The sequence below is a fragment of the Rhinichthys klamathensis genome, unplaced genomic scaffold (assembly GCF_029890125.1).
Source record: "Rhinichthys klamathensis goyatoka isolate OS25496 unplaced genomic scaffold, OSU_Roscu_1.1 h1tg000206l_1, whole genome shotgun sequence".
Lineage (NCBI taxonomy): Eukaryota > Metazoa > Chordata > Actinopteri > Cypriniformes > Leuciscidae > Rhinichthys > Rhinichthys klamathensis.
In genome coordinates, this window is record NW_026606731.1 from 130,421 (window position 1) to 143,189 (window position 12,769).

The 12,769-nt window shown below is 35.6% G+C and overlaps 3 protein-coding genes across 3 annotated transcripts in view; 1 reads left to right on the forward strand and 2 right to left on the reverse strand.

Annotated features, from left to right (window-relative positions):
• supt5h (SPT5 homolog, DSIF elongation factor subunit) overlaps positions 1 to 7,145 on the forward strand; it is a 28,188-nt gene extending 21,043 nt beyond the window's left edge. The window contains exons 29-31 of the mRNA XM_056263328.1: positions 3,703 to 3,906; positions 4,170 to 4,265; positions 6,491 to 7,145. Coding sequence (XP_056119303.1) covers positions 3,703 to 3,906; positions 4,170 to 4,265; positions 6,491 to 6,631 — 441 coding nt within the window. The 3' untranslated portion in view covers positions 6,632 to 7,145. The remainder of the gene's footprint in view (positions 1 to 3,702; positions 3,907 to 4,169; positions 4,266 to 6,490) is intronic.
• tpst1 (tyrosylprotein sulfotransferase 1) overlaps positions 1 to 12,769 on the reverse strand; it is a 361,312-nt gene that overhangs the window by 119,258 nt on the left and 229,285 nt on the right. The window lies entirely within an intron of this gene.
• rnaset2l (ribonuclease T2, like) lies at positions 6,703 to 11,696 on the reverse strand. Its single transcript, XM_056263317.1, has 10 exons — positions 11,556 to 11,696; positions 11,371 to 11,464; positions 11,159 to 11,216; positions 10,909 to 10,976; positions 10,698 to 10,755; positions 10,542 to 10,609; positions 8,413 to 8,526; positions 8,287 to 8,335; positions 8,118 to 8,192; positions 6,703 to 7,488 (listed from the first exon to the last, which is right to left on the reverse strand). The coding sequence occupies exons 1-10, from the start codon at positions 11,563 to 11,565 to the stop codon at positions 7,297 to 7,299; spliced, it is 786 nt and encodes a 261-aa protein (XP_056119292.1). The 5' UTR covers positions 11,566 to 11,696; the 3' UTR covers positions 6,703 to 7,296.

Below are 12,769 nucleotides of genomic sequence, written 5' to 3' on the forward strand. Positions count from 1 at the left end.
TTTGTAGTTTTACATACGTTTAAAAATATCGAAATTAATATCGATATCGCAATATTCATTATCGATATCGCAATATCACCTTTTTGTCAATATCATGCACCCCTACTGTACGCTACAATTAGAGCCCGACCGATATGGATTTTTGGGGGCCGATGCCGATATTAGGGAGTAAAAAAAGCCCGATACCGATATATCGGCCGATATTATTTATGTGTATATTATAATACAGTAGCAATATTATTTAGGTGTATTACAGTACAGTATACCAGTCAAAAGTTTGGACACTTTCCTATTGGTGTGGACAAACTTTTGATGGGTACTTTACACAGTATAAACAGAATAAATATATTTTATAAACACGTTTTGCAAAACCTTATTATCTTATATTTTTAGTCTTAATTCCTCTCTACCAGTGGAGGAAGAACTCAGATCTTTTTACTAAAGTAAAATTAATAATATCATAATGAAAACGTTTTTAATTACATATGTACATTACTTTTATACTATTTTAAATAATTAGTAAGCAAAATGTACTAAACGTGAAACTAGGCTACTCTTAATGCAAAATGGCCCTATATAAAGTGTTATAGTTATATAAATTATTGGAATATTGCTTGATGTTGTAACGTAGCGTTATAGGCAGAATGAGCTTTAACACTGTCTCTACACCGGACGCGGCCGTTATTGCTCACGTCACAACAGCTGTTTACCCGAGACAAAGCAGAATCAGTTTACTGTCGGAGATTTGTCGCTCGCGCCACGCATTTTAATCAATGTTTCATCAACCAATTGCCTGGATTTATTAATAAATAAGAAGTAAATATAGCAGACAATATAATCAGCACTTCTCAGCTGCGCGCTTGCAATAGTCACAAGCTCACACAATACGTGACAGAGGCTGGTATACAGAGAAATCAATTCTGTGAATTACACTGCGCAAATCACAAGTTGGCTACATTAAATATTCATTTTATTTTATTTTTCGTGTTCGCATTTATGAGGAAAAAACTATGTTAGCCTACAGACGCGACAGTTCAGCACTACGGACGTAAGCGCTCTGAAAGCGGCACTAAAATATGCTTTGAAACTTTCACATAGACATCAAACAGAAAGCACAAAACCTTTTGTTTCAAAGTGAATTTCGTTTTGTATTAATTGTATCTTAATTTTAATCAATGTTTCATCAACCAATTGCCTGGATTTAAGAAGTAAATATAGCAGACGATAGATAATCTCGACACGGAGGCGCCGGCGGGTGAACTGGAGCTCGTCTCATGAACCGAAACTCAGCGTATAGACCTGAGAATTGAAATATATCTATATTGAAATGTCTACTTTTAAACAGAACAATTCAAAACGAAAGACAGACAGACTCATGTAATCGTATGAAATGTGCATTTCTCTCTGGTTTCACTGTTCACTGAAGATCGCGAGTCAGCATCGTCAACTTCATCTTTGGCTGATACTGACTGAAAACACTTGTTTATTAATAAACAATTAAAATGTCTCCTTGCTATATTTGTTGTATTCATTCATAATCATTACTTTTGCCAGTTCTTTGTGACAGCTTTTAGGTGCTTTATTGGCAGCGCCACCCTTACATGAATCACCGCACCCGCATTTTTTAAAATATTAATTTATCGGCCATTATAAATGCCGATACCGATAGTTAGGAAAATGCCTAATATCGGCCGATAATATCGGCCCGCCGATATATCGGTCTGGCTCTAGCTACAATGATGTCCCACAAAAAAATTCTCAAAATAAGCATGTCTAATTTAAGAGTTATTATTGATAATTAAAAAAATTGATAGAAGATTTACCCATTTAAACTTGTTTTTAATTCAGTTTGGGTGAAAGTATAGTGTATTATAAAAACGGAAGTAAACTAGCCAGAAAATATAAACTTTCTTTTAGTTATGTAATACACAGACAGGTAGCCTATATAGGCTCTAGCACTACCCAAATCAAACCCGAGTGTGCTTTTTTTTTCTTTTCTTTTTTCGCAGTTTTCTGTCTTGTAAGCATATTGAAGTATGACGGAAACGACATGATCGGAGCAGTTATCTTGGTTGTGTTTGTTGTTAACCATTTACATGCGAATGTTACACCTCTCTGTGTTAAACTTTCAAGACTATCATGTTTATAAAAACAAATATAGTAAAAATGCTCACTTGTATATCAGCTTTGGAGCTGCTGCTGTGACGCTGTACAAATGCTTCCAGTGGGAATACTTGCGTGCGTCTGCAGCTTCAGTGACGATGTAGTTGTGAAACGGCTGAAATTAGCACATGCGCAACAGTACGCTGTTGTATCAGCAACTGCTGCTTAAAGTCCCTATTATTAATCAGTCATGTACACAGGATTTTTTTTTTTAATGGTGTCATTTGATGGCACGAGGTCTCATGTCACTGTCAGTTTTTTTACATCAGTGCAAAATTAGGGTATGCAGAGTAAGACATGGCATGCACTGATTTAATTCTAAGTTGTAAAAAAAAAAAAAAAAAAGAAGGATTGTGACCAAATCATGTGCTGGTGTGACCAACTGAGAAAGTTAGTCTCAGTTGGAAAAGATAGTCTGGAGCCCTGTTTTTTTTTTTTTTTTTTTTTTTTTTTTTTTTTTACAGTAACACTGAAACCGAATTTAAGTTTTATTTTAGCCAAAAACTAAAAATGTTTATTTAATAATCAGTTCAATTTATTTGTATAAATGTTGTATACAAACATTTAAATTGCTGTCATTTAAATTTACAGTATCAGAGTGGACTCTAGAAGCAAAATAAAAACTATCACTGGCGCCTGCACGGAGTGGATACATCAGATGTGGATTTAAAACATAGACAACAAAACGTGTATAGATACAGTACACTACCGTACCTGTTTTCATATTATAAAGTAATACATTTGTTGACTAGATGTTGCATTAGAACGGCAGTATGTTTGCTGTCGAGGCTGAGAGGACACTAACGTTAGTAGTACCTCAAACGTCCTCAAAATACATGCAAGTCCTACTCAAATGTTTAATGTGACGATTGTTACCATCTATTTGCCATAGTTTATATCCAGCTGGTCACTTTTATGTATTCGTTAGCCAACAAAGTTGCATATTTAAAGCTAATGATATGAGAGCAAATTTTTATTTTTAATGACATGCACGTGCACATCCGCCCCTCCCGAAGCCATAAACATTTACTAATGCATTTTTAAATGTTAAAGTTGTATCTGTTTACACTTATTTAATGCACTGAACTAACATGAATGATCAAGGTATAATTCATATATTTATTTATATTTAAAAAGTACAATACTGTTTTTTGTTGTTGTTTTTTTGTAATAAAGTTGTAAAGAGTGTTATGTTTGCAAAGCACAAAGCTTTTTGCGATTCTTGGATGGGTTCATTTTTAAACTGAAAACAGCACTGACTAAATCTTGTCAAACCAGCCCTGTAGTTTGTTTACCTGTTATAGCTTATCCATCTTGTGTGCACAAAATAGACACTGGCACAGTCAAAACCGGAGAAAAGTGAATTAAACGTTGCTATTTTGGTCAATGATTTCGGGCGTTCCAAAACGGCTGAGACTGGAAACAATTTTTTGTCGTTTCAGCCGAAAATTTTCAGTTGACGCAATTTCAGTGCATCACTAGCTTGGAGCAATAAGGACTCTTTATTTGAATAAATCAGTATTAAATTGTGCTCCTCAGGCCAGTCCGAGTCCCAGTCCGGTAGGGTACAGTCCCATGACTCCTGGAGCTCCATCTCCGGGAGGCTACAACCCTCACACCCCTGGATCTAACATCGACCAGGCCTCCAATGACTGGGTCACCACAGATATCATGGTGCGTGTGAAAGACACATTCCTGGACGGAGGCGTCATGAATCAGACCGGCATCATCCGAAGCGTGACTGTGAGTGAAGTTTTTTTTGAAAAGTATGTGCTGAGACTGTCAGAAAGATTCTACAAGCAGAAGCATGTGTGTTGTGGATGCCTGGAGCTGATTTTGACAATGGATTAGGTGTGTCCATGTTGTGATATGATATTCCACATTAAATTTTATCATTCATAACATGATTGTTTGTTGAGAGATCACGATTTAAAATATCATGTTTTGTTCGTGGGAAAAAAGTGTTTAATTCATGGAAGTGTTTTTTTTCTTCTTCTTTCACAAAGGGGGGGATGTGCTCGGTTTTCCTGCAAGACACAGACAAGGTTGTTAGTATTTCAAGTGAACACCTGGAACCTGTTACACCAACCAAAAACAACAAGGTACTGCTGAACTTATGGAACCATTTCCCAATCTACTACATATCATAGCAAGATAATTATGATCCAGTATATACTTTGTACTGCTTACAAATGAACAAAATCTCTTCCGTGAGCACTTAACCTCATAAAAAAAAAAAAGGTTCTTTTTCCTTTTCCCTTAAGGCGAGACACTACAGGTGAATAGGGTAAAAAATGTAAAATAATAGATATCACCATGAAACTTCCTCAGTTGATTACTTTACTTTACTTTAAATCGAAATCGACCGAAATTAAGTCACAATCTCGAACTTCGCATTAAAAAATGGAATCGTCAATGCTTCCATGCATGCCTCGTCCAGTCAGCGTGCCAAGCAGGAAAAAACACGCGTGTTGAAGTGCTGCGAGTCTATGGTCAACCTCCTCTAACTTAGCTACAGCCATTCAAAATATAGCATGGCAACTGCAGATGCAGGAGACCCATCGACAAAACTTGAACCCCTCCTCTTTCATTGAAGTCGCAGGTGTGGCAGTTTTTTGGATTTCCAGTGAGTTATGTTGACAACGTTTGCGCTTCAAAAAAGCCACAGTTTGCAAACATCCCAAGTCTCCCGGTCTCCCGCATATTGATAGCGGCTCCCTGATGCCAGCAAATTAGTTAAAATCTCCCGGAATCTAGAGTGAGCGAGCAAGAGCGTGCATGCGAGACAGAAAAAACTGTGCTTCAAACCGTATAGCGTGCGCACGGCAGAGAGGGAGAGAGCGAGAGACCTTGCGTGTGTGCCTCATGCAGCACATGTAAAGACAGAGAGAATCCTGATTGGCCGGTTTCGGTAAGTCAACCAGTCACTGACCCCCGAGAATCGAATCGGAACTGAACCGTGACCTTAGAATGGAAAATTTTATCGAATCGAGGATTTGGAGAATCGTGACACCCCTATTACTTACACAAGTATATAAAAAATTTATTACAAGTTTTTGAAAATTCTATGTTTAATTATGCAAATTAGGCATTATCTCATTAAATATGCGCGATTTTGCATATATTTTCGGTAGATGGATCTGTAAAGAACCTAGCCCAGGTTTGGGGAATATGTATGCAATACTTATTAATTCATAATCAACAGCTATTGGATACGGGTTGAACCAGATAACCATATCTTCGGCTTGCCGAAGGTGTGCCGCCGGAGGTCCGACCGTGTCAAGCCGCTGACTTGTTAGTTGGGGCGTCATGTAACGTCACATTTACCTCCGAAAAACCATATCCAGTGACCATAAACTCGTTAGTCAGCTAGAAAAATTAACTCTAGAGAGGAGCATTTTGCTAAATATATGCACCATTACATATTCATTATATTTTTTTAATGTTTTTCAATGTTTAATGCATGTTTGAATAAATCTGGCAAGTTTTTATGACAGCCACCATTTAAATGTTTATATTTCATATAAGTTTATTATTATAAAAATAAATGTGTAATTTAAGTGTTTGTATACAAATTAGTTAAGTTTTACCTTCAATAATATAGTAGGCTAATGAAGTCTAGTAGGCTACAACTGTCTCCCATAGTTTACAGCATTAGTTAAGAGATTTGTTTTCCTTGAGAAAATTTGCCATATATTGTACCTGATATCCAAAATAATCAATATTGAATCAATTGGAATTGTGAAATTTGTGTCAATACCCAGCCCTAATAAAAGCGTCTGCTAAAATGACTAAATGTAAATGTGATGTAAACAAAAACAATGTTAAACATTATGCAACATGCATTTTTATATATTTTCACTGTTCTTTTATGCATTTTACATTTTATTTATACTTTTTTTTTTAAACTGCAAGACCATAACCATGAAAGTAATAGCTGCAAGAACCAATGAAGCATATATTCACCTTTTATGCAATCTGAAATCACTCATGAATTAAATCCATGCCACAGAGACTGACGTGAAGAGACTCAACCAGCCCAATTTTTGCTTGTCTCCATTATCTTTTTTCCTCATCGATGCAGCTATATTGTCAGATAGATGGGAGGGGGAGGGGGGGCAGTGAGGAGTTTAGCAAATGAAGCAGAGCCACACAGAATATCACTTAGATTTAAGCATGTCGCTCCTCCCGCTGAAACACGCATGCTAAATTCACTGGAAACAGACTCGCTCAACTTAAGAACCTTGTGATTGTGTGTGTGTCATAATCGTTTGTTTTACCATTTGAAAAAAAGTTTCTCTGAAATGAATACATGTGTGCTCTTCAGGTGAAAGTGATTCTGGGAGAGGACAGGGAGGCCACAGGAGTCCTGCTCAGTATTGATGGTGAAGACGGCATTGTTAGAATGGAACTGGATGAGCAACTGAAGATTCTCAATCTCCGCTTCCTTGGCAAATTGGAAGTGTGAAGAAACCCACACATTTAAATATTGAATGCTTTTTGAATGCAGATGCTGCAGATTAGTCCGTTTCAGTGAGCTTTTTTTTTTTCTTTTTTTTTTATTGGTCGAAGATTTTAGTGGATAGTCTGTTTTCTGTTTCATCTGTGGTGTAGAAACGTACTTTTTGGCAAATTGATTCCATTTGGCAAATTGATTCCATGTCAAATAAAATGTGAACTGTGAGTTCCTAAATCCATCCATCCTGAGTGTTCGCATGAAATATTTAATAGCTTTTGGCTGTTCATTTTAAACCATTTTACTGCCTGCCAATATTTGGAACATCAACCATAAAAAGGAATTCAAATTTTGGTTTCACTTACGAGTGATTTGAGCTCCAGCAGTTAAACCAGGAGTTCAACCACTGTGTCCTTCCACCACCAAACTTTATTCAACATCATATTCCATTACATTCTGAACCTTTAATGTCATTGACAATTGGTGTATATTCTGAGTACATTAAAGGTCTTTCAAAACACTTTAACCCTTGTAATTTGCATATTTATTGAGATTGGGAAAAAGACCCCAAGTTTGAATACTTTAGGAATTATGTACTGTAGCATTTTTCTTTAACTGAATCAGGTCTGAGAACTGAAAGAGGGCAGTCTATAACAAGTCTATAGCTACAGCTTCTCTTAGTTACAGGGCTCATGAGGATTCTCATAGTTAATTGGAACATAAAAAATGGTGGTGTTCTTTGGACAGGGATGTCCTGGGCTGTTAAACCACGCTAATGTATTGAACACTTCCTCTTGTTCTTGTTTGGGGCATCCAAGGGTTTGGTTCCTGAAGAGATGGATCTTCAGCTGGATCCATGCTTCACGACCCTAAAAATACGGAAAGGACTGTTATGCTTTTGGGATTAGTACTGATTGTAATTTTTTTTTTTTATTCATTCATATGATTTTGGCTGATTATTAATACATATTTTACAATTCATCTCAGTATATGTCCATTATTATGTAATTCGTTGCATATTTGATACAATTCTAAATTCTATCAAAATTTAAAATGTACAATTCTTATTTATGGAATATTGCAGTACTTATTATAAATGATTTATCTGCACATATTTTTTTTTTTAATTAATGTGTCTCTAATATTTAATCAAAATAACTTCCCCTCCCTCTTGTAGCAACACCTCTTCTCTGATGATGTGTTTAATGATGCAATCTGTCACTCAAATGAGATCACAGCAATAACAAACCACAACCATCCAATCAATTCCCAATGAACAAAATCAAGTCCCGCCCTTCATTTTTTTCTTGTTCGATAAGCTGTTATACTAGCGTATACATCAAAATAGGTATGAAAAACACCATCGCAACTTTTATGTCTTTTCCAACTTTTAAAAGTTTTCCCAAAATGTTTATGACTTTTCCAATGTCGACTTTTAACCCAACTCGATGTATTTGTTTACTGACTAATATTAATTTAATTTAACATTCCATCTCACCTCGCTGTCTGTCACACATTGCAAATCATAGTTGTTTCCAAACAGCGGGGTCAGGGCGCCACGGATGTCGTCATGCTGCAGATCACATAATGGAAAGATTAATGAAGTGTTGTTTCATAAATGTATTAAATGCGATACATAATGATTCATGGCGATTCCAAAAACATACCTTATATGACACATCACATGAGGTTTTGATTCCAGAGCTTTCCAAGACACTACCAAAAAAAAAAATAGAAGGGGGAAATAGATGAGCTCATGATAAGATATCATGCTATGTGCTGATAACACCCACCTATCGATGTCAAAGAGTTTCCGAAGCTTGACTGCGGCTTGGAAATAAAGAAGCGGTGCACCCATGGTCTCCTCGCAGCCTGCACACGTCCCGTGTTTAATCCATTCCTCCCTCCTGCCAAATAAATCAGTCACTATCACTTCTCAATACAGCTGAGCTGCTATCAGACACAACGTTTTAAATGCTCTGTTCATTATAAAGGATAAAGGATTTTTTTTAAATTCCTATACCCTTGTAAACTTAAATATATATAACTTTAAAGTCAGCATGAAAAAAAGTTGAGTCTTTTCTTTCCTATTGTGATAGCCCATAGGCATGAAACGGCTTATCGAACTAGAAAAAGAGTGTAGGACGGGGCTTAATTTTGTCCATAGGGGAATTGATTAGATGGTTGTGGTTTGCTATTGGTGGATCTCATGTGAGTGACAGGTTGTCCCGCCCTCACGCCAGTAAACATGTCATCAGAGAAAAGAAGAGGTGTTGCTTCAAGATGGAGGGGGAAGTTATTTTGATTAAAGATTACTGCAATATTCCATAAAAAATAAGAATTGTCAATTGATTTCATGGTAATTTTAAAAGTGCGCTCACATTTATTGCGTTTAGGAAGCAAAATTTCACAGCACAAACAGAAGTCATTTTTAAACCAAGCAGTTTTCTGTTGGCCAGTGTGCCGAATTTGCATGACCACGAAATCTGTGCAAAATCTCATGCAAAACCCCTATTGCAATAACTGGATTTCGCCTGTGAAATTTTGCCAAGCTACAGTAAATGTGACAGCACCTTCACTATGGAAAAGTGTCGATGAATATAATATAATATACTAATACAATTCAAGCAGTACTGTATTGCAGGCTTTATGCAGAACTTCACATGAACAAATAGGAAAACGAGTCATCGCAACTGCTTGTCGGAGAAAGTGTTAATGGCAGTGCAAACTGACAGCCAGTGTTGGTGGTACATTACAAGTAATGCGCGTTATGTCATCAGATTACTTTTTCCAAGTAACTAGTAAAGTAACCCATAACTTTTAAATTTACAGCAAAATATGTTACTTTTTCAAATAAGTAATGCAAGTTACTTTGTTTTTCCATTTATTGACATAAATTGACTTGCAGCGGTGTGCCCTGCAACATGATGGTTATTGTAGTTCTAGACTAAATGTGAGCATTTAATCATCTCACCTGCACAAAAAGTGCAGTTCAGTATTCCACAAAATGAATAAAAACAGTGAAGTGCAAACTCAGAATATTACGCCAACCTGCTATAATTGCTCCTGACCTTTGATGATCCAATTCAACCATACTAATAAGCTAAATTACTTTAGTTAAACATCACATTTGCATTTCATTTTGTTTTTTGTTTTTATTGCTGAAGAGTAAGAGTGTTAAACTTTCTTCTTTTTTATCCTATGCTGAACTCTGAACCGCATAGTGTACAACTCTCACTACTTTTACCATATCTTTCTATGGTAGAAATAGTAAGAGTAGTATGCTAGTATGTGGTTCCGAATTGAATTCAGCACTATTCTTCTGCAATCCAGAATAACAGCACAGCTGGAAGTTTAGTTTGAGCTGCGCCCTCTACTGTACAGGCGGGAAATTGCATTTCCTTCCACCTGAGGCTTATTCATTTCACTTTTGGTGTGAAAGGGCCTTTACATTTGCTAAAAATAGAACTTTTGTTTTTAGTTTAAACTTTAAAGAACAAACAAGCAAGCCCACCCCAGATTAGAAAAAGTAACGTAACATTACTTTCCATAAAAAGTAACTAACTAATGCAATTAGTAACTTTTTAGGGAGTAACGCAATATTGTAACGCATTATTTTTCAAAGTAACTTTCCCCAACACTGCTGATGGATATATCTATGGACCTTTAAGGTAATCAGCTAGCCTAGCTAGTTATTTTTTTTTGTTGGCATTTAATTCGATTGAAATAATTGTAATATCTAAATGTTAGTGAGAAGAATAAAAAAAAAAAAAAACCTTTAGATATCAATGTGCATATGCGATGGACATCAGTTACGCATCTTTGCTTGCTCCTTTTTAAAGTATCTTAAGTAGTCTAGAACAACTCCATATTTAACAAAGCACAAATAATAAAACACGAAAAGATCATAAGACATATTTACCAGAAGAAGAAGAAGTGTTTTCCTTTGATTAATGATGGCCAGAGCTGAGTGAGTTCAGGCTCGATTTCCTGAACATAAACATGATCGTTCAAATTTTATATTTTACTTTTTAAAATAATAAACAAACAAACAAACAGAGGATTGAGACAGGTTTACCTGAAGATGGGAATGAAATACCGGCCAGCAGTCACAGCAGTGACCTGTATGCATAGGCCTAAGAGTCATTAGAAAAACACAGTTAAATATAAAGAATTTCTTTTTTAAATAAAGAAATGAATAATGTTAGAGAAACAATAAAAAATACAGAGAGTTCCTTTTGATTTGATTTTAGATCAGCAAAAGTGGGAACATCCACTGAATTTCTCACCATAGACCATGGATGGTCCAGTTGCGAACAGTCTCAGGTATTTTGCAAATGGTTTTGTTGTTAAGACCCTGTGGGAGGATGGAAAAATATGAATTACCATGTTAAGTAGAAGTGATAGCATGTGCAACAGGCAGTTCGTTTTCAATATCAATGTGAGTAGTAAGCTTCACATTATTTCAGGAGGATTGCAATGGAGTGTTGTGTAAAGTTTTTCTAGCACTGTTGTGATATATAAAATATAAAGACATACTATACAGAAACTCCCAGGCCACTGAAGAGTGAGTTGCATACAAGTCCAGTTGCATGCGCTGAAAATGAAAAAGCAGTGCACGTTTTTTTTCTCTTTGCTGTGCCACATGACTCTTTAAAAATTCTGCTTTCCTGAGGGATAAACGACTGCAGGTCCTAAACGTATATATGGCGATTTATTGATTTGAAAATGTTTGAATAATTGTGTCTTACTGCCTCGTGACAATCCCAGAGCAATGTCCGTTATCATACGCCAGGACCCAACCAGTGAGCAGAGCAGCGGTGCAGGCCCAGAGGATGTGTTTGTCTGAAACAATACAGTTTAACTATGTATAGAATTCAAAACAACTGGAGCCTGAGGTTAAATATAGCTCTTGTAAATAATAGAAAATGCTTACCATAGCTCATGTTGATCCAGCCGTTTTGAAATCCTGTGACAGAGTGCCAGCTTCAGTTTCCTTTCCCTGATAATGCAGAAGCGATACACGCCACAATCTTAACTAGAGGATGCTCTGTTTGCATGCCTGAGAAAAGGAACTGATACTGCGACGCATTACGAGTAAGAGACTGGGGAGAATTTGAGAAAGTAAATATGTCTCGTCTGTTTCTCATATGAAAAAGTTATCTGTAACCCACTTTAGGGTGAACAGGCTGATCTTTTTTTTTTTTTTAACAAAAAAAAACTGTAAAAAAAATATATGATCAATAAGTTATGACAACATATGGTTTTACATTGCTTTTTAATTCAATAATTTTTCCAAAATACAAAAAAAAGTGAATAAATAAAACGTTATACAAAATTCAACTCATTTTTAAACTCAGTTCAGTGTAATTTAAGTTGAAATTAATTAAACATCCAAGTTGATTGTACTTGAAAATTTAAGGCAGCAACTTTTTTTTTACAGTGTTTGAGATAAAACAATAATTTTATATTGTTGGCTGTCTCAAATTATGTCTTTAAATTAAACATCCTTTTATTAAATGTGCACATTCCGCCATAATACTAAATATGCATGCTATTATTTTACAGAGCAAAATTTCACTTAAAATTTCCTTTGATAGATGCAAACCATAATGATAATGTAATAGGAAACAAAGATATAAAAAAATGTTGTGCTTATTTTCTGATGGCTATTATTTCATTATTTTCTATTTTAAGGTCAGTGAAGTTGCAAAATAGTTGTGACAAATGAAATGCAAATTGTTTTGTTTTATTACATTATATTTTATATTCTAATAATTCATATGGTGAAGTTGCAAAATAGTTGTGGAAAAGCCTAAATGGTTAAGTCCAACCAAAATCCATAAATATTTTAAGCATGGCATTGTTTAAATTAATACATTTTTAGCTAACTGTGATTTTGAATATGTACATTTCTGAAATGCATAACTTAGACAGTTGCCTCTGATAACAGATCACTCTAAATTGTACTATGGACTCGTGTACTTTCTGTAAAGCTGCTTTGAAATGATTTCTTAAGATGGTGACCTTTGGATAGGCTCTGTTTGTGGCAAAATATGTGTTTTGTAAATATGAAAGATGAAAAATGAATATTATTTCAGTTCAGTGTTGTACTGTATGTATTGAATCAGCTGGTTTCTTGACTGTTCA